At 42.0% G+C, this 21,290-nt stretch overlaps 1 protein-coding gene across 2 annotated transcripts; it reads left to right on the top strand.

The window, feature by feature from the left end:
- The first annotated feature begins 31 nt into the window (after nt 1–31).
- Nucleotides 32–20,305, top strand: LOC113878282 (protein SCO1 homolog, mitochondrial). Of its 2 annotated transcripts, XR_003506963.1 has the most exons (7): nt 32–360; nt 1,835–1,925; nt 4,562–4,759; nt 5,437–5,529; nt 10,186–10,301; nt 16,235–16,389; nt 17,306–17,384. XR_003506963.1 is itself a non-coding variant. In XM_027519294.1 (6 exons), the coding sequence occupies exons 1-6, from the start codon at nt 76–78 to the stop codon at nt 17,438–17,440; spliced, it is 918 nt and encodes a 305-aa protein (XP_027375095.1). In that variant the 5' UTR covers nt 33–75; the 3' UTR covers nt 17,441–20,305. The 2 variants fall into 2 exon arrangements, 1 of the variants encoding a protein (XP_027375095.1); XM_027519294.1 differs by lacking the exon at nt 16,235–16,389 and having other exon boundaries at nt 33–360; nt 17,306–20,305.
- Nucleotides 20,306–21,290: the final 985 nt, after the last annotated feature.

The raw sequence follows: 21,290 nt of genomic DNA, 5'->3' as shown, positions 1-21,290 counted from the left end.
CCTCACTTCCGGAGGAGGTGGAAACGGCGCCGGAAATCGAGGGGCGGGTCAAAGGAGGCGCGGTCTCTCGAGCTCATGGCAGGGCTGTTGCTCGCGCGCGGCCGGATAATGCGGCTTCCGGGCAGCCAACTTTGGCGTCTCTTTCCTCGCGGATTCGGGGTTTGGGGCCCAGGGAAGGAGACCGCTAGCGTCTTGCTAGGGCGGCTCTGCGCGAGGCCAGAGGAGGCATGGCGGGCCTCGGGGCTCGCTGCCTGCTGCCTGGGGAGCCGCCCCCTCAGCACTGCAATGCCGCCCCCGCCCGGGTCGTCAGGACCGGAGTGGAAGGGCAGCGGAGACCCCATGCGCCCCTCGAAGCCCGGGGTGAGTACATACCAGAGCCTTGCCTTTGCTAGTCTCGGCTGTCGGTCAGCCCTGCGCCCTTCCCATACCACTTGGTCATGACCTCAGAAACCACTCTACCTGGCCTCAGGTTGACCACTCAGCCTGCTCACCTGAGTCACAGAATCTCATCCCGCGTTCCCCTCCGTTTTGCACGTACCCCCGTCATTAAAGGGGCTTCCCTTGTGGCTCAGCTGGTAAAGAATCCGCCTGCAATGCTGGAGACCTGGGTTCGATCCTGGGTTGGAAAGATCCCCTGGAGAAGGGAAAGGCTACCCACTCCAGTATTCTGGCCTGCAGAATTCCATGGACTGTATAGTCTATGGGGGTCGCAAAGCGTCGGACATGACTGACCGACTTTCACTTCCAGCGTTAAAGAAGGATACGGACTTGGATTTTAGTTAGCTATTGCGCGAAGAAAATAAGTTCCAGGTTTTTTCAGGGGGTCTCAACCGTAAGTTTGCCATAATTAAAGAGTTAACGTTTTTATAATTTGTCACTCGACTCTCCCTTCAGAGGCTTTGTGTGTTGTATGCTGATTCTGAGCAAATGTGCGTCATGGTTGCATGCTGGGTATGCTTTTTTCCCTTTGGTTTTTCCTGGATTCTAGGACCCCAAAAGAACTTAGGAGCCGCTGCTGCTGCTGCTAAGTTGCGTCAGTCGTGTCCGACTCTGTGCGACCCCATAGACGGCAGCCCACCAGGCTCCCCCGTCCCTGGGATTCTCCAGGCAAGAACACCGGAGTGGGTTGCCATTTCCTTCTCCAATGCCTGAAAGTGAAAGTGAAGTCGCTCAGTCGTGCCCGACTCTTAGCGACCCCATGGAGTGCAGCCTACCAGGCTCCTCCGTCCTTGGGATTTTCCAGGCAAGAGTTCTGGAGTGGGTCGCCAGTGCCTTCTCCGTAGGAGCCACTAGGCTGTAGTGATAAGTAAGAGAAGCGGTTATTGGAGCTGGGGGAAGATTAATGAGTTATTTTACTTATCGCGGGACTTGGAAGAAAGTACAAAGAAATAGTGATGCCATTTGCAAGAAGTTCCACTTCTAAGTCTCTTCTACTTTGGCTTTGTTACTTCTGGAAACTGATTTAGGTTCACTTCCCAGATTTATTTGGTTTATTTCTCAGTATCTGCACAAGCAGGTGATTAACTGATTTTTAAATCAGCAGTTGGGATCTCAGTCATACGGGGTAACATTCATGGTGCTTGCGTCTTGGGTGCTGTTTTCAGGTGAACAGAAATTGATTTAGGGAACGTTCCCTTGGAAAGAAGTGCCTTAGTAATTGTGTTAGGAGCTCAGATGCAACTGTGTTTTTTCATCCCAAAGTACTGTGAAACATCCTGTCTGTTTAACAAGATCGAGGCTTCTGTGTATGTATTTTAGAAACTGCTGTAATAAATGTAGTGTAATTAAATGCAGTTTACTAATACTTTTAATTTTGAAATCTCTGCCCCAGTAGCCTGTTTCCTGGAAGTCTTTAGCCGTCACGTTTGCTATTGGAGGAGCTTTATTGGCTGGAATGAAGTACTTCAAGAAAGAAAAGACGGAGAGTACGTAGATGCCATCCAGTGAGCTCTTAATATAACCCTTCCTGGCTATGGACTAGCATCTTGGTGGTGTTGGTGTTAAGCTTTGTATCTTGAAATAATTTTATGTTTATGGTAGAATTGTAAAAATGACAGAGTTCCCACATATCTTCCACGTATCTTCACCTAATGTTACCATCTTGTATAACCATGACTATTCACTATACTACAGGCTTTATTGGGGTTTCATCTGTTTTCCCACTGTCCTGTCTGTTCAGGGCACACTGTCCAACTGTGTGAAAAGACTTGCTGTGGACAGATTAGGATGCAGATGGTAAGAAGTCCAGAGGGTACAAAGATGACTAGGGTGCAGTCCAGCCATCGAGGCGCGCATTGAGTGAAGCAGACACAGAAGCAAAGGACTTCACTCGATGAGGTTCTGCCCGGTCAGGGGAAGTTATGAGAACCTGGGGTGGGAACGCCAGGAGCTGCTCTGAATTAACACTTGGAGTTTAGAAATTGTTTACAAGAACTTTATATTTTAGTGAGTATTTCAGGACTTTTAAGGTTTGTTTTAGAAGTTTCTAGTAAATCCCTAAAGTATCACTTACTCTGTTTTGATTCTTTAGAGAGTCTCTTTTGATGCCATTATACAAAGGATAATGTTTATATCTGGGAGTGAGAATTGTAGGCTTTAGAACCTTAGGAATATAAGCACCATATTGATACACACATATATTTCTTTGGTGTAGCAAGCCGTGTTTTACTAATTACGATTTTCATATTTTAATATGCACTTAAGTTGCTTCAGTTTCAAAATGAAACAAACTTGACAAACTAGGAAAATAATAGTAGAGACAGTTCTAGAAAACCCAAGCTTCTTTTGACTTTAGTTTGGAATTTTCACCTTCTGTTAATAATCTTGTTTTGTAAAAACTTGTATTATGAAACAGTATTAAAAGTGAGAGTACTTGCTGACATACTGCCTTATCATCTCCAAATACTTTATTGTGTATTTTCTACAAACAAGGACATTCTTAAACATGACCACAATACAATCAACAAAATCAGAAAATTACTACTGTTCAATCTTCAGATCTTGTTCAAGTTTTGCAAATGATACCCTCCTTTTATTTTTTAAACATTTTTTGGCGGTTCCTCATGGGATCTTTGTTTCCCTACTGCGGATTGAACCCTCACTCCCTGCAGTGGAAGCGCACAGAGTCTTAACCTCTGGACTGCCAGGGAAGTCCCAACTGTTGCCCTCCTTTTACAGCAGAAGGATCCAGTGTAGAACCACACTTCATAGCTAGTTCTTTCTGTTCTCCTTCAGTCTGTAACAGTTTTGCAGCCTTTACCTGACTGTCATGACCTTGACAGCTTGGAAGATTATAGTCCAGTGATTTTGTAGACTGTCCCTTAGTTTGGGTTTTTCTGGTGTTTTCTCCTGATTAGATTGAGGATGCTGTGTTCTTGTTGTATTTAATCAGGTGTCACGTGATTTCATTCAATTTGTGCCGTTACTGATAAAGTTCAGTCTGATCACTTGATTAAGGTGGTGTCTGTCACGCTTCTCTACTGAAGATGTAATTGTGTGTTTCGTGATGTCCATTTATGTATGTAAATATTCTGTATTTATGCATGTAAATATTCTGTTCCCCATGAAATTCAATTCATGTATTTATGTCAGTGTGGGCTTATGATTTTCTTGCAAGCCAGTGAGTTGTAGTCCACTATTCTCTTTAGTTTGACACTCCCATTGTCCCAGATTGGTCAATGGGCGTTCCTTCTAACAAACTGTTGTTTCCTTTCAACAGTCCTCCAATATTCTTTTGAGGTCATCCTTAATTCTAGTGTGGTAGAATGTTCTGGGATCATGTACTTTCTCTGCCCTAACCCTGGTACCAGCCATTTCTCTAAAGAGCCTCATTTCCTTTCAGTGGAAGATGATGATATTTGGAAGTCAGGATATGAGCTCATTGCTGTTGGGGTGTGTCCACTCCTGCGTCCTTTTAGTGAACAGAGCTAGGAAAGAGATATACATGTTTATAGCTATATTTATTTCTGTATCTATATGTATTGAAACCGTAAGTTCATACACTACCTCCCATCTCTTTCCAGTACCTCAAGGTTTGTTCTACTGTCTCTTTCCATTGTCCTAACTCCTTTTCCATTTGTTTTAACACTTACGTTTAATATTACTTGTTTGATCAGGCTCCTGTATGTAATAACTAAGGTCACATTTCTTCTGTCCTCTCCCCATGCAGCTGCCCTCCTGTACACTCAGGCTCCAACATCACTGCCAGGCCACCTACCTCTCCCACTTGGTCTCAGACATTCTCTTCTGCTGTGACCCTCCTCCACCCCTTCATGGCCACACCTAATGGCTAAGGATTGAATTGTTCTGGAAGAGGAAGGAAATTTTTTTTACTGCTTTTTTTTTTATAGTCCTTATTATGTACAATAGCATTTCATTTCATTTTACTTTATGCTTATTTCTCTTAAAATATATTTTTTTAAGCTTCTTGGAAACAGGCTATTTCTTCCACATTTTGTGCCCATAGTCATTAATATAGTGTGAACCATAGATGAGGCATTTGAGTACCTGTGGTTAGATTGACTTTTTTTTCCTCTCCTTCTGTGTGTGTTTTTTTTTTAAGAACTGGAGAAGGAACGGCATCGGAGCATTGGAAAGCCTTTACTTGGGGGCCCATTTTCCCTCACAACTCATACTGGCGAGCCCAAAACTGATAAGGACTACCTGGGTCAATGGGTATTGATTTATTTTGGTTTTACTCATTGTCCAGATATCTGTCCAGAAGAACTAGAAAAAATGATTCAAGTCGTGGATGAAATAGGTAAGAAAACTGTCTCATTCTGTAAAAAGTACATGTTTACTTGATGCCCTTAAGGTTACTATGCTTTTCTATTCTTACGTTACCAGTAGGTGGAGGGCTGTAATCATTCACTTATCTCAGTGTTAGACTTGTTAGTTGCTGTGATACCTGTGACCTTATTCCCCACCAGAGAGGAAGTTTGTTTTGATGCTAAATGTTAGATTGCTTAAAAATGTCGGTGTGGTCTGGGTCTCCCTTAACTCTGCTTTGTGTCCCTTGCTTTTTGTAGCCTTTCATCACAGACCGTGCCGTTGCCTTTCTGCCGGTGACTGCTGGTTAGACTAGGAAATGAATTGTTCCAGGATATTCAGACCTTATTAACAGTTTCCTGGCACTTGAGAAATGGTTGTGGGGGGAGGCGGGGCCGGGAACCCTATAAACACTGGATTGGATTAGAAGACAGGATGTCCACAGGATGTGATTCTGAGTAACAGCATGTCCGCACTGGTGCGGGTGTTTGCTAGGATATGTATCTGACTGCACCATACACGTACATACAGACATGTTTGTACCTGCACTTCCTGAGGCTCCCCTCCCCCCCGCCCCCAATTGGTGTTAGCTGTCCCTCTGTGTTGCCTGACTGCCTTGCTGTGCTGCACACAGAATGTAAATAATAACTAACAAGAACTTTCTTTCAGACAGTATTCCAACTCTGCCAAATTTAACTCCACTTTTCATCACTATTGACCCAGAGAGGGACACAAAAGAAGCCATCGCTAATTATGTAAAAGGTATTTTTTATTTCCAACACTTTATGTCTGTTTAGTGCTTAGCGTTTTTGGAAGATCGGCTCACTCGCACCTTGCAGTGCCTTGTGAGATACAGGGACAGGTGGCACCATCACTTGTTGCACAGGTGGGTAGAAAGCGGCTCAGAACTCTGACTCTGGCTGGTAAGTAAATTATTTTGTCACAGGGGAAGGATTGAACTTGGTCTTCATATATCAAAAAGGAAAGAGAGAGCCTTGAGTTGAGAGGCTGTAATTGCTTCTGAGCAATTCATCAGGAGCCTCTTGATGAAATGAAAGAGGAGAATGAAAAAGTTGGCTTAAAATTCAGCATTCAGAAAACTAAGATTATGGCATCCGGTCCCATCACTTCATGGCAAATAGATGGGAAAACAATGGAAACAGTGACAGACTTTATTTTCTTGGGCTCCAAAATCACTGCAGATGGTGACTGCAGCCATGAAACTAAAAGATACTTGCTCCTTGGAAGAAAAGCTGTGACCAGCCTAGACTGCATATTAACAAGCCAAAACATTACTTTGGCAACAAATGTCCATCTAGTCAAAGCTATGGTTTTTCCAGTAGTCACGTATGGATGTGAGAGGCGGACCATAAAGAAAACTGAGTGCCGAAGAATTGATGCTTTTGAACTGTGGTGTTAGAGAAGACTCTTCAGAGTCCCTTGGACAGCAAGGAGATCTAACCAGTCAATCCTAAAGCAAATCAGTCCTGAATATTCATTGGAAGGACTGATGCTGAAGCTGAAACTCCAATACTTTGGCCACCAGATGCGAAGAACTGACTCATTGGAAAAGACCCTGATGCTAGGAAAAATTGAAGGCAGGAAGAGAAGGGGACAACAGAGGATGAGATGGTTGGAAGGCGTCACCGACTCGGTCGACATAAGTTTGAGTAAACTCTGGGAGTTGGTGATGGGCAGGAAAGCCTGGTGTGCTGTAGTCCATAGGGTCTCGAAGAGTCGGACATGACTGAGCTATTGAACTGAACTGAAGTTCAGTTGCTTCTGATTCCAGCTCAGAACCTCATTCTCCCTTTCGTAAAATTAGGGCAAACATGCATTCTGAGAGTATGTTCATTGGGAGATTAAAGAAAAATAACTAAATATAAACACATTTTTTAACTCAGTGCATATTTTATAAATCTAAAGTATAAATGATAAACACATAGCTGTTTTAAGGAAGAATTTCAGTTCAATCATCTCAACATGTAGTTAAAGCCTATTAGAAGGTACTTTTAAAGGCTAGAAATTATGATAGAATTAAGGGTGAAAATTTAGGTTCTTATGAGTTTGGGTAATTTCTCTGAATTCAAGTTTTTTCAGCTAAAACAAGTGATGAGAACACAGTATTGTGAATCAGCTGTAATTCAATTAAATATAATTCAATTAAGAGAAAATATGTAAAAGGAAAGAAAAGAATGACTTGTTAAAATTCGTGTGATTGAACACTGGAAGCAAAAAAAAAATAATAATAATAATAATAAGTAAAAATATGATCAGACAGGTTTTGTAGTTATACTAATGCCTGGAACGTGGGTGCTTAAAAATCAGGAATTTCGATTTTAATTATGGTGAAATTGATTTAAGCTACTGGTCAGAAGGACTAATGAATTGTTTTCTAATTATTTTTATTATATGACACCTAATACATACCCTCGAGAACTTTGAGTTATTTTCAAATGTGTTTTATGACAGACCTGCTGTATGTTTTATTATTTAACATATGTAATGAGAGATATATGAAAAGAGTACTTAAAGTATAGCATAGTGTGTTCCTTTTGACACATGTAAGAACTCGGGACACCATCACCACAGTCCGAGTGAATGTATCCGTCACCCCCATCAGCTTCCACGTGCCCCTGCTATTCATGTCTCTCGCCTGCACCTACCTTCTATCTCCAGGCAACCACTTATCTGCTTTCTGTCGATACAGATTAGTTTGCAAATTTATAAGTTTATGTAAATGGGATTATACAGTATATGCTGTTTTTTTTAATGACTTCCTTCAGTATAATTATGTTGAGATTCATCCATGTTGGTTCAGACAGTAAAGAGCCAGCCTGCAGTGCAGGAGACCTGGGTTCAATCCCTGAATCAGGAAGATCCCCTGAAGAAGGAAATGGCAACCCCCTCCAGTATTCTTGCCTGGAAAATCCCATGGATGGAGGAGCCTGGTGGGCTACACTCCATGGGGTCACAAAGAGTCAGACATTACTGAGTGACTAACGCACATACACAGACACACACCTTCAGTGTAATTATGTTGAGATTCATCCATGTTATGGTGTGTATCAATAGTTTATTCATTGTTTTTGTTCAGTAGTATCCCATTGATGGACATTGGAATTATTTCCAGTCTCTGATCCTTACAAATAAAGCTGTTGAGAGCACTCGTGTGCACGTCTTTGTGTGGACACATGCTTTCATTGCCCTTGAGTAAATACCTCGGAGTGGAGTGGCTAGGTCCTGTAATAGGTGAGTGCTTAACTTCTTAAGAAGCTGACAGACTTTTTCCCAAAGTGGTTGTGCATTTTTACACTCCCACTGGCACCACATGAGAGCTCCAGCTCCTCCACATCCTTGCCACACTTGGTAGGGTCAGTCTTTTTAATTTTAGCCGCTTCAGTAGGTGTTCTAGTGGTGTTTCATTGTGGTTTTAATAATGCATTTCCCTTAATAACTTTTAATATTAAGCATCTTTTCATGCCGTTACTTGCCATCTGTATGTCTTTGGTAAAGTGTCTCCACATCTCTCATTTTTATGAGCTGTTTGTTTCATTTTACTTAAGTATTTGTTTATTATTTATATTTCTGATAAAAGTCTTTTATCAGGTGTATGATTTGCTGATATTTCCTTTTAGCCTATGGCTTGTCATGTCAGCCATGTATTTTGAAGAGCAGTTTCCATTTTGGAGGGCTTCCCTTGTGGGTCAGCTGGTAAAGAATCCGCCTGCAATGCGAGAGACCTGGGTTTGGTCCTTGGGTTGGGAAGATCCCCTGGAGAAGGGAAAGGCTACCCACTCTAGGATTCTGACCTGGAGGGTTCTATGGACTGTATATTCACAAACACAACTGAGTGACTTTAACTTTTCACTTCACACTTCCATTTTGGAGAAGTTCCATTTATTAGTTTGTTCTTTTATATTAATGGATAATCTTTTTGGTGTCATCTGTGAGAAATACTTGCCTAACCCAAGATTACAAAGGCTTATTTTCTCATTGAAGTTTTAGAATTTTTATTATATGTAAGCAGAATTTATATCCACAGCTTACAGGTGTGTCAGAAATTGGAGCAATAGCATTGTTATTTTTTAAAAGCAGGTGTAACTCATTGGGTAATAAATGATCTCAAATTTAAATATGTGTCATACTGACTTTTACTTATCATCACATATTAACCAAACTTAGGTATCCCCAAATGAGTAAATGTTTGAGTTGCTGTACCTAATGGAAATACCAAGACCCTATGGTAATATTCTTCATAGTAAGTACAGTGGTTGATGATGATACCATTTCTAGTTGCATTTGGGGAGAATTTTAAGTATTTAAGTTGGTATTTAGAAAATTACTGGAGTTTCAGCAATTGTTTTAAAAGGTTTGGATGTGCAGCTAGTTCAGGCTTCACTTAGCTTCTCTTCATTTACTCAGAGAATGGGGAAGTAAGACAAACCACCTTGCTTTTTTAGTTTCTGAGCAGTTTTTCAATTTAGAATGAGTTAGACCAGAGAATGATAATGGGTTTCCTCTCCCTTTGAAAGAAAGTGCTGCTGTTAAATGCTGGACTCAGCTCAGTGGTCTGATGAATCCAAGTTTTGTAAGTGACTTCCCCAGCTTACTTATACAAATTCCAAAAACTTAATAGCAAATGCATGCTGTGAGATTATGTGCTGGAAAATGAGGCACAGGTATTTTGACCTGGCATGAACTAATCATCAGCCAAGTTTTTTCTCATATGATGCAATGGAAAACTGTCGTGCTTAATTCATAAGAATATCTTTAAACTTCAGCATATCTCAGAACTATACCTAAATGTTTAAAAACAACTAAGTTAACAAAAGTTAAGACAAATAATTAGAATACATTGCTTCCAGCTTTATTAGATAATCATGAAAGGATTTGACATACATTATCAAGAACTTTTGGTTTCATTGCTCTTCTCTATTAATACCCCGTTTTAAGTTTCACTGATTTCTGCTCTAATTCTCTTCTGCATACTTTGGATTTAATTTTCTCTTTTTCTAGATCCTAAGGTAGAAACTCATACGTTTTATGTCTTCTTTTCTACTATATGCATTCAATAAGTTGTATTTCCATTTTGATTTTTAGTTTCTTTGGAGATTTCTTCTTTGGCCCTTGTGTTATTTAGAAGTGTGTTTAATTTCCATGTGTTTTGGGGATTTTCCAGATATCTTTCTGCTATTGATTTCTGGTTGAATTCCAGTGTGGTCTGTCTTGGTGAATGTGACATATATCACAGAGGGAATTTTTCATTTGTTTTAGATTAATTTCTTCTTTGAAACATGGAAAACTGTTAAGGGACTCACAGGAAGAAAGTAGCAGTAGCTTTATAACTGTTTTTTGAAGTAGGGATGGTTGTTTTTTGCCTCTTCTTTTTCACTGTCTTTCTCATTTTTTATTTAGAATTTTCTCCCAAACTGATTGGCTTGACTGGCACAAAAGAAGAGATCGATCAAGTGGCCAGAGCATTCAGAGTATATTACAGCCCTGGCCCCAAGGACGAAGATGAGGACTACATAGTAAGTAAATGCTCAGTTTCAACACCTGGGCGGGCGCCCGGGTCTCAGACATTTATAAGCTTTCCATGGCAACTGGCTTTAAAAGCAAAATGAAAACGGTAAATAATCTGAGATGATAGCAGATTCCTTAATAATTAGGGATGCTTGAGAGCCAAAGATGGAGAAGCCCTATACAGTCAGCAAAAACAAGACCAGGAGCTGACTGTGGCTCAGACCATGAACTCCTTATTGCCAAATTCAGACTTAAATTGAAGAAAGTAGGGAAAACCACTAGACCATTCAGGTATGACCTAAATCAAATCCCTTATGATTATACAGTGGAAGTGAGAAATAGATTTAAGGGCCTAGATCTGATAGATAGAGTGCCTGATGAACTAATGAGGTTCATGACATTGTACAGGAGACAGGGATCAAGACCATTCCCATAGAAAAGAAATGCAAAAAACCAAAATGGCTGTCTGGGGAGGCCTTACAAATAGCTGTGAAAAGAAGAGAAGCAAAAAGCAAAGGAGAAAAGGAAAGATATAAACATCTGAATGCAGAGTTCCAAAGAATAGCAAGAAGAGATAAGAAAGCCTTCTTCAGCGATCAGTGCAAAGAAATAGAGGAAAACAACAGAATGGGAAAGACTAGGGATCTCTTCAAGAAAATCAGAGATACCAAAGGAACATTTCATGCAAAGATGAGCTCGATAAAGGACAGAAATGGTATGGACCTAACAGAAGCAGAAGATATTAAGAAGAGATGGCAAGAATACACAGAAGAACTGTACACAAAAGATCTTCACCACCCAGATAATCACGATGGTGTGATCACTGACCTAGAACCAGACATCCTGGAATGTGAAGTCAAGTGGGCCTTAGAAAGCATCACTATGAACAAAGCTAGTGGAGGTGATGGAATTCCAGTTGAGTTATTCCAAATCCTGAAAGATGATGCCGTGAAAGTGCTGCATTCAATATGCCAGCAAATTTGGAAAACTCAACAGTGGCCACAGGACTGGAAAAGGTCAGTTTTCATTCCAATCCCAAAGAAAGGCAATGCCAAAGAATGCTCAAACTACCGCACAATTGCACTCATCTCACACACTAGTAAAGTAATGCTCAAAATTCTCCAGGCCAGGCTTCAGCAATATGTGAACCATGAACTTCCAGATATTCAAGCTGGTTTTAGAAAAGGCAGAGGAACCAGAGATCAAATTGCCAACATCCGCTGGATCATGGAAAAAGCAAGAGAATTCCAGAAAAACATCTATTTCTGCTTTATTGACTATGCCAAAGCCTTTGACTGTGTGGATCACAATAAACTGTGGAAAATTCTTCAAGAGATGGGAATACCAGACCACCTGATCTGCCTCTTGAGAAATTTGTATGCAGGTCAGGAAGCAACAGTTAGAACTGGACATGGAACAACAGACTGGTTCCAAATAGGAAAAGGAGTTCACCAAGGCTGTATATTGTCACCCTGTTTATTTAACTTATATGCAGAGTACATCATGAGAAACGCTGGACTGGAAGAAACACAAGCTGGAATCAAGATTGCTGGGAGAAACATCAATAACCTCAGATATGCAGATGACACCACCCTTATGGCAGAAAGTGAAGAGGAACTCAAAAGCCTCTTGATGAAAGTGAAAGTGGAGAGTGAAAAAGTTGACTTAAAGCTCAACATTCAGAAAACAAAGATCATGGCATCCAGTCCCACCACTTCATGGGAAATAGATGGGAAAACAGTGGAAACAGCGTCAGACTTTATTTTTCTGGGCTCCAAAATCACTCCAGATGGTGACTGCAGCCATGAAATTAAAAGACGCTTACTCCTTGGAAGGAAAGTTATGACCAACCTAGATAGCATATTCAAAAGCAGAGACATTATTTTGCCAACAAAGGTTCGTCTAGTCAAGGCTATGGTTTTTCCTGTGGTCATGTGTGGATGTGAGAGTTGGACTGTGAAGAAGGCTGAGCGCCGAAGAATTGATGCTTTTGAACTGTGGTGTTGGAGAAGACTCTTGAGAGTCCCTTGGACTGCAAGGAGATCCAACCAGTCCATTCTGAAGGAGATCAGCCCTGGGATTTCTTTGGAAGCAATGATGCTAAAGCTGAAACTCCATACTTTGGCCACCTCATGTGAAGAGTTGACTCATTGGAAAAGACTGTGATGCTGGGAGGGATTGGGGGCAGGAGGAGAAGGGGACGACAGAGGATGAGATGGCTGGATGGCATCACTAACTCGATGGACGTGAGTCTGAGTGAACTCCAGGAGTTGGTGATGGACAGGGAGGCCTGGCGTGCTGCGATTCATGGGGTCGCAAAGAGTCGGACACGACTGAGTGAGTGATCTGATCTGATCTGAGAGGATAGAAAAGTATATATAGTTTTTGAAGGATGATTAAATTTTTTGTTCTAATAGTTTAATTGCCTACTTTTCTCATGCCATGTAAAATTGTAGAGCAGTATATTAAAATCTGGGCTATCTTAAATTCACTAGAAATAAAATAATCATTTTGGGCAAAGCTCATTTTTAGTTTATAAACACTATTGGTTCTCTCTGCCCCCTAATGAAGAGGTTTAAGAAATATGCTTCTTTTGAGAAGCAGTATTAGGCCTTAGGGACCTGCATTTTCGGGTTGAGTGAGTAAGAATTCTGAAAACCAGGAGAAAAGAAAGCCATAGGCAGTTACTTTTTATAAGATTTCTTTTCATATCAACTTTATACATTTACATAATTTTGTGTTTAGTTGCATTTGCAACTGTTAGGCTCTGCATAATTAGGTGTTCAATATGCTTTTTTAAAAAGAAGAACAAATTCTATTAGGTGGTTCTTCTGCAGCCCTTACGTTAGAGAGCTGTCTTCACATTCATCAGCAGTACCCAGGAGTCTCAGTCACCTTGTTCCTCTTCTTGTCAGTGGTTTCTCAGTGAAGCATAAGCACCACCCCTACCCACCCAGTTTCCTTCCCAACATGGACATACTTCCCTATCACATGAAGCGCTTACATTGTATTTTAATATTATTTCAAGATTTTTCCTCGGTTGCCATGCTCTATTTTCTCTGAAATATTGTTGTGACAAAGTGGTGAATCATAAGAGACTTTCCAGCTGCAGAGCTGGTTTTGTAGAAAGGCAGTCAGGACCCTGAAACACTGGTGTGTCAGCAGGACCATGGCCAGCTTCCAGGAGGATGTGCAGAGGGAGCGTCTCACTGCAGGGCTACCTCTACAGCCCACTGTGATTTCCCCACCACCTCTGAACCTGGAGCATGTGGGTGCCCCATAGCCTTTGGCCTAAATTAAAGGTGTGTTTCTGGTCCCTTTGCCTTAAACCCACATAGTAATCTTATTTTTAGTTCTGGTGCCTCATAGACTTAGGGAAACTTGAGTTCATGAGAGAAAAAGAGAAAAATCAGCGTTTTTTCTTATACACTAAGTTTAAGCAAAGTAGAAGGACCTACTGTGGTTTCCTCTTGTCACACTAACAGCATGAGAAGAAGCCAAGGAGAAAGAGCTTTTTAGACTTCTTTATCTTTCTGTAAAAGAGAGTTGTACTGACTGGTTTTGAACTTAACTTTGATAATAGTGGGAGCATTTGAGCTAGTCAGTCAGACTTCCAGGGTTGAACAGCTTTATTAAATTAAACATACACACAATTGTCAACTAGTTAACACTTCTTAGTCTTGTGCTTATAGCTCATAATTCTAAAGTTAAATTTTACAGATTAGACCAAACAACCTAAAATACTCAGTTAAAACATTCAGCTAATGTTAAGAGATACTTTGCTGAACCCAGAGCACTGCTTAGCACAGGAAAAGTGATTTGGGTCACACTGCTGTCAGACACCCACCTCTATTGGCAACTGACTCTCATCGTTTTTTATTTAAAATACCTTGAGGGAATTCCTTGGTGGTCCAGTGGTTAGTACTCCACAGTTTCATTGCAAGGGCCAGAGTTCAGTCCCTGGTTGGGGAACTGAGATCCCACAGGTTGAGCAGTGCAGTAGACAGGTAGATAGGCAGACAGACAGATAAAAATACTTTGAAACCTTTGAGCTGGTTGGTCTTCACTTAGTAAGAGTTCATCTTTTCTTGTCTGACCATAACCAGCAGTGAAAGGCAAGGTGCCAGTGAGCTCATAAACATAAACCAAACACAGGTGCTGACATGTGTACCCTAAGATAGGCATGCAGGTAATCCAGAATATGGATATTAATCTTAATCTTTAAAATGTGAATATTTAAATCTTGTGGAGATCTCTTAAACCCTCTAGAACCCATCTGAGACCCCATTTTGAGAAATAAATACTGATCTACCATAGAATGCAATGTTTTGATAAGAATCAGTGCGTTCACTGCTATACACTTGCAAAATCAACCAGTAGGAGGAGACATTCTCCAGCTTCCTGGTTTTTTTCAACTAGTGTGGTTTTGTTTCTTGAGTAGATGGTAAGGGAACTTAAGATTTAAGGACATGCAGGGAGTGAGGGAGTGCTTTTAAGATGGAGAGGTAAAGGAAGGAGATTTTTTTAATCTCAGTAGCGACAGAGATGAGCTTCTGGCTTTGATTGCTCATGGCGTCCTCAGACCCATAGTGTGCATAACCTGAACGTGCTACACATTCCTGACAGCTACATGTGCAAGCCATCGTGTGATATGTGTAATGTTTTATTATTTTCTAAGTGTTAGTTAGAAAACACTTGTGGAAAAGAATACATGTGGCTTTCAAACCTGAGATGTTCAGTCTTAATAAAAGAAGTGTGAGTTGTATAATGTGATGTCATCTTTCACCTGTTGGATCAGAAAGGCCAAATATATTGTCATGATCTTATTTACGGAAAGAGAAAACACTACAGTGAGTGAAATTGGACCCACTGGCACTTCCATGCCTTGTTGATGGGATTCAACTGATACACACTCTTCAGAAGGCCATTTGTATTATCATCAGCATTTAAAGCATTTAAATACTTTTTAGGTTAGAGACCCTATGTTTTGGAATCTGCCCTACAGATAAAACCTACAGCATTGTTTGTAAATGGACTGAAAACCAAGCAACCATTTTTTAAAAGGCTTCTATACATGTACTGATACAGAACAACATCCAGTATATTGCCATGTGGGGAAAAAAGTATAGTGTGGTGGTGGTTACTCACTTGTGTCTGACTTTGCAACCCCAAGGACTATAGCCCGCCCGGCTCCTCTGTCCACAGGCTTTCCCAGTCAGGAACACTGGAGTAGGTTGCCGTTTCCTTCTCCAGGGGCTTTTCCCAACCCGTTGATTAAACCTGCGTCTCCTGCATTAGCAGGTGGGTTCTTTACCACTGAGCCACCAGGGAAGCCCCATAATGTGTTGTCACTTTTGCATAAAAAGAAATGGGTGGGTATTGACACACTGATAAATGCAAAAGGATTGTCTGGAAGAATCCAGCGGGACCTGGTGGCAGAGGCGCCCCCTGAGGAGAACCTAGAGAGTCTGAAGGAGTATGTATGTATGTGTACAAACTGCATGTTAGACACACTGCGTGGTTGCGCCCCAGCATTCCTGCAGAGACGGAGGTGGGACAGTCCAAAGACTATGGACTTTGGAATGGGGTAGATCTAGGTTCTAAGCTTGCTGTGGCACTTACTAATTATGTCACTTGCCCCCCTGGAGCCTGTTTGTCGCTTGCAGAGGAGATAATACCTGTCTCCTGGGTTAAGATGGTACATGGAGGTGCTTGTCAGCAGATGGTAGTATCCTTTCTCTGCACTAGAAACTACTCGAAGTTTACAGTGGAAGCATGATGATTTGCTCTGCCCATGACCCCAGTGAACACTGAGACATGGCCACTGACCAGTCTGACAGTTTGGGTGGGACAGTATTTTTACTATGTGTTAGAATGTAATTTATATGAGGGATACTCATAAAATTAAGCCAAACACACACTGAAATTCTGGTTTTTTAAGGAGGAGAGAGAACAGAATAGAAAGAGTAAGAGTAAGGAAGAAATGGGATGAAAAAAGAAGAGGTGTGAGCTATGGAGTAGGGCTTCAGGAGATGCCTGGAGGCCTCGTTCTGACTGTCAGCTATTTGGAGAAATGCAGGCCCCTGCCCTCCCGAGGTGAGTTATCCCCAGACCCCTGAGAGCAGCAGCTGTCTGAGCCCCTGGCTCTGCATTCTTTCCGATGTGAGTAGGCTAGTGACTCTTTCCATTTGCTCTCTCTTTACAAATGTGTGTGTGTAAAAGCATGACAACTTCACAGACATAGCATGTGTGTCCGGGTATATTTGGGGTGTCTCCAGTCTGGTATGTGTGATCACATTCCTGTCTTTGTCTTGCCAAATAGCAGTCAAGCCTGGAATAAATTCCAAAGATTCCAAGGGCCAAGTCTTCTGCTCATTTTCATGTTTCCTTTTGAACCACTAATATCCGAACTAAATACTGTGTTGGAATTTATATATATTATGTGTTTAGTGGTTAGTGGTCTGGGTTTTTTCTCATAAAACATGGTAAGTAGAATTTAGGATGTGATGAATGATAACTAGTTCTTCCAAAAACATAAAAGAACATACCCAAGAACTTAATAAAGTAATTTCTTACCAACACTTTTAATTCCATGGGATATCTCTTTATGATGTGGTTAAGGGGTCAGATAAAATGTTTTACTCGTAAACATGGACTTTTTCCAAGCAGGCATCAGTGATCCACAGCTTTGTGAAGGCCAGCAGCAGCCATTTCTTAGAAGTGTGTTCTTTCCTCAGAATTGTGTAGATGAGTGTGTTAAGGATTGAACTGAAAGAATTCCAAGTTCTCGCTTGATGTGTCAAGCAATAGTTAGGGCAAATTTCTGAAACAAAAGATTTTAGATAATTTGTGGTTGTGAATTGACTGTAATAGACTTAGGCCCATTCCCTAAATGATGGAAATAATAGATGCTGCAGAAGTTAGTGTCTTACCTGCAGGATTCATTCAGTACAGTAAGGAGCTTATTTTGGTGAACTTTTTGTCATCCTTCCCTTTCCCCTTTTCTCTGCAGGTTGATCATACAATCATAATGTACTTGATTGGACCAGATGGTGAATTTCTAGATTATTTTGGCCAGAACAAGAAGAATGCAGAAATAGCTGGTTCAATTGCTGCACACATGAGGACCCACAGGAAAAAGAGCTAATAGCTAACGCAGCCTAGCCATGCTCTATTCTCCTGCCAAAGAGGAAGGACTTCATCTCCTGTAGGAGCCAGTACATACATGTACATACATGCAGCCTACAGAAAGGACTTCACACCAGGAGAAAATCTGAATTTTGGACAGGGCATATTACACTTGGGTTCATCAAGGATGAATTCTTGGAACTGTATAGATTACAACCCAAAGTCTCCCAAATTGTGGCCTTGAGACCAGAGAACCCATTTGTCTTGAAACCAGTGGAATGGACCTCAGGGAAGGATACACCTGGAAAAGACGCATCCTAGGCATCTCCCCACATGAGTGGGGCTCTCTGGTCACGTGGCTGCCTGTCTGGAGTCTTGAGGCCTTGCTCAGACAGGTTGTACTGAGTTTCCAGGAGGAGTGTCGCTTGCTTTCCTCTTTGAGGTGGCTGATGCAATCAGCTCAGGCTCTCTGACATTCATAATTAATCTTTACGCTTGAAAGCATTAGTATAGTCTTCCTTGTGAATGAGAATCATTGTCATTGTTTGCAGTGTGATTTTACTCAGAGGGAATCTGTTGTTTGGGACAAACTATTAGATCGGGTTCCCTAGGGATCTTTCTTGTGATTTTTAGCAGTATGATGTGTGGGGCTTCCAGGGACCTCCCGGAGGGTATGAGGATATGGACCATGCACGTGTACAGAGTACCCGCCTGCCTGTGCTAGACTGCATTTGCCTGAGATAAAGGTGTGCTCAGCTTTGCAGCTTGGACAAGCATGGCCTTTCTCATGGGTGCAGACGTGACAGCTTATAGCTCTTGGGGCTGGTAGGTAGGTCTTGTTAAAGTGCAGGTGCCCGGGCCCAGGGCTGGGTTCACACTTGCCACCCAGGTTCCTCTGATGCAATGGCTGGGGACTGGGGCCTCAGAGGCTGTTTTGGGGGTCAGTGGGAGGGATGTGGGGAAGGCAGGTTTGGATCTGGGTGAGGACTCTGCTCATCTTTGGCATGTCCATCCACAAAGTGCTGGAGTCAGAGCCATTAAGGGAGACGCTGGCTTTTATTTCAGAATTTAACTTCCCTGAAGTCTGGACTTCACTGTCTTATCACCGTTCTCCACCTGAAGCTGCTGCAGAGCCTTTGCCAGCCTCCACACACCCTGACAGGTGTGGTGCCTCATCAGACGCGGACTTTGCCTTCACATCAGTTCTGTTGCTGTGACATGGCTCTATCTTTTGGGTTTTAAATCCTCTTCTCAATACTTAAGTTAAACCTACTACAGATATTTACATGAAGGGGTGTGAAGAAAGTCAAACTCGAGCTGTTCTGGGCTAAGCTGTTCATATGTTCATTGAAGTTCTAACCCCAGTGCCTCAGAATGAGACTGTGAGAAGATAGGGTCTCAGATGTTAAAATGAGGCCTTTCAGGTGGGCCCTCATCCAGCATTCCTGTTCTTACAAGAAGAGATTGGGACACAGGCTGAGAGAAGACCACGTGAAGACACGGAGAGAGGCAAGAAACAAGCCCTGCCCTTCCCTGGATCAGGGGCTTCTGGGTGCCAGAGCTATGAGACGACGTCTCTTCAGGAGCTGGGGCAGTCATGCTTTGTGACAGCACCTAGAGGACTGCCACAGTACCATTCTCTCTTTGGCTCCTTCATACAAAACTACCCAGATTTAGTTTATATAAACCTAAACGCAGGCAGAAGTCATTGGTTTGGGATGACTTTCCTGGGAACCTTGTCAAGGAGGTGAGAAACTTAGAAGAACCTGGGTCTCCTGCATTGCAGGCAGATTCTTTACACTTTGAACCCCAGTGGAAGCCCCAGTAAAAGCCAAGTCTCACATAACAAAGAAGATCTTAAGTATCTGAAATGCCAGACATGTAAAAAGATGGTCTGTTTTAAGCCACAGAACATTTGTGCAGATCACTTTGCAGCAGCTTATACCGGAGAAAATTCAATCTTCATTCTCAGCTGTTGCAGGTTAGAGCCTGTGTCATGATCCAGAAAAGGAACAGAAGCATTTGAAAAAGGCCGTTTATTTGCTCTTCACTCCAGTGTCAAGTTTAAAGGCTTAGAAGTTGGACAGAAGACCTCAGAGATGACGTCCAAATGTCTCTATGCAGGGGCGGACGCTCCCAGAGATGAAGTGCTGGCCTCACTCCTGAATCTGCATTAGAAGTTGGGTCCCAGTTTGTGGTCAGGTCCCTGCCTGTCCCAGGGCTGTAGGGTGCCTGTGAAAGTCGCTCAGTTGTGTCCAGCTCTTTGCAACCCTGTGGACTATACAGTCCATGGAATTCTCCAGGCCAGAATACTGGAGTGGGTAGCCTTTTCCTTGTCCAGGGGATCTTCCCAACCCAGGGATCGAACCCAGTTCTCCTGCATTGCAGGCAGATTCTTTACCAGCTGAGCCACAAGGGAAGCATGGGGTGTTCATGGGGGCCAGACAAAAGCTGATGCAGGGAGGGGGTACACTGTGGCCACGCGGCACCCGTTCGTTGTAAGCCTCCGGAAATTAAAGTCAAGGCTGCCTCTCAATAAAATACCACTTGGCAAACCTTGACCTGGATGGGTTGTGTTTTTGCTGGACTCTTAAGTGGAATTACTATTTTAAGAAGTGGCATTTATTTGAAAATTATAAAAATCCTGTGCATGCAGCAGGCCTGAAAGTACTGTGTGCACCTGGCTATCGGTGAGATAGCTGATACTTCGGGTCTAAGAGCCGAGACTCGCTGAATACCAGTAAAAACCCTGTGTGGATTGACAGCTGATGTGAACCCAGTAAATGGTTTGAATTTGTGAATATCTGTATAAGAGATTGTAAAATATCTTATGTTGTTTTTAAATATAAGGTTAAAAGAAATTAAAATTTTCAGATCACCAGTACTGCTCTAAATAATGTCTTTTCTTTTTTTGCATATGGCACAGTTAAGTCGTATGAGTGTGTGTATGTTGCAAGAGCTACCCTTTCAAAGACCAGTCACGCAAGCATTCTTCATCCATTGAGCTCATACATTTTGCCTGTGGTTCTTAGTTACATTACTCTGTAGAGATATGGGTGGTTATTCCTATTAATGAGGTGCAATTAATAACCTCTTTAGCCATATGTTCCCCTTTAGAACCTACGGGTTGTTTTCTGTTCATTTTAAGACTGTATTTTAAAGGTGATTAATCTTTCCACAATTGTAACAAACATTTGTAATATTCAGAAAAGTTGGAATGTTTAAGTCAGCATTGTTCGCCCACCAGGAAACTTTGGATGCATTTCCTTTGAATCTTCAACTTTAGTCTTTGAACTGGAAATCCACCAACGTGTCCCTTTAAAAAATTAAACGTTAACAGGTCAAGGTCGAGCTCAAGCCTCTAGACAGCACTTCGCCACCATCCTCACAGGCAGCTGCCGTTAAATGCTGGCTGGGTGTCATTCCGGAATACTAAGGACCTACTCGGGCTGTGTTCTCAGGCTCCAGTTATGAACACTTCAACTAGCACATGTGCCACTCAAGTTTTTTACATAGCTGTTATTTTTGTTATATTTTTTCTATAGTTAATTATTGAATTTGGTAAATATCGAAGGTAGCCCAAAATAGCCCCCTCATGCCAAAGTTACATAGTGGACTAACTGGAGAGCAAAAATGTTTTCAGGTCAAGCTTCGGTTGTTCCTCACCCCTCACCATTGCTGAATGATGCCATCATTTCAGGTATGTTGGAGAAACTTCATTCTCAGGACGACAACATGGAACTGGGAACCACAGGCCAGGGACCTTCAGAGCTGGCCAGACTGGCTTCCCCCATGCAGGTGCGGTTGCTGTGCAGTGCATGCACACAGCCTGGCTCTCCACCTCATATAGCTTCTCGTGTGCTGAAACC

Source organism: Bos indicus x Bos taurus, chromosome 19 (genome assembly GCF_003369695.1).
Source record: "Bos indicus x Bos taurus breed Angus x Brahman F1 hybrid chromosome 19, Bos_hybrid_MaternalHap_v2.0, whole genome shotgun sequence".
Taxonomy (NCBI): Eukaryota; Metazoa; Chordata; class Mammalia; order Artiodactyla; family Bovidae; genus Bos; species Bos indicus x Bos taurus.
The sequence above is the reverse complement of the archived record's forward strand: the minus strand, read 5'-3'. Positions and strand labels throughout refer to the sequence as shown.

Bases quoted from the DNA above. Each gene is read 5' to 3' on its own strand.
- LOC113878282 (XM_027519294.1), top strand. From the start codon at position 76: ATGGCAGGGCTGTTGCTCGCGCGCGGCCGGATAATGCGGCTTCCGGGC. The intron at 4,760-5,436 runs GTAAGAAAACTG...ACTTTCTTTCAG, and splicing joins TCAAGTCGTGGATGAAATAG to ACAGTATTCCAACTCTGCCA. The intron at 10,302-17,305 runs GTAAGTAAATGC...TTTTCTCTGCAG, and splicing joins ACGAAGATGAGGACTACATA to GTTGATCATACAATCATAAT.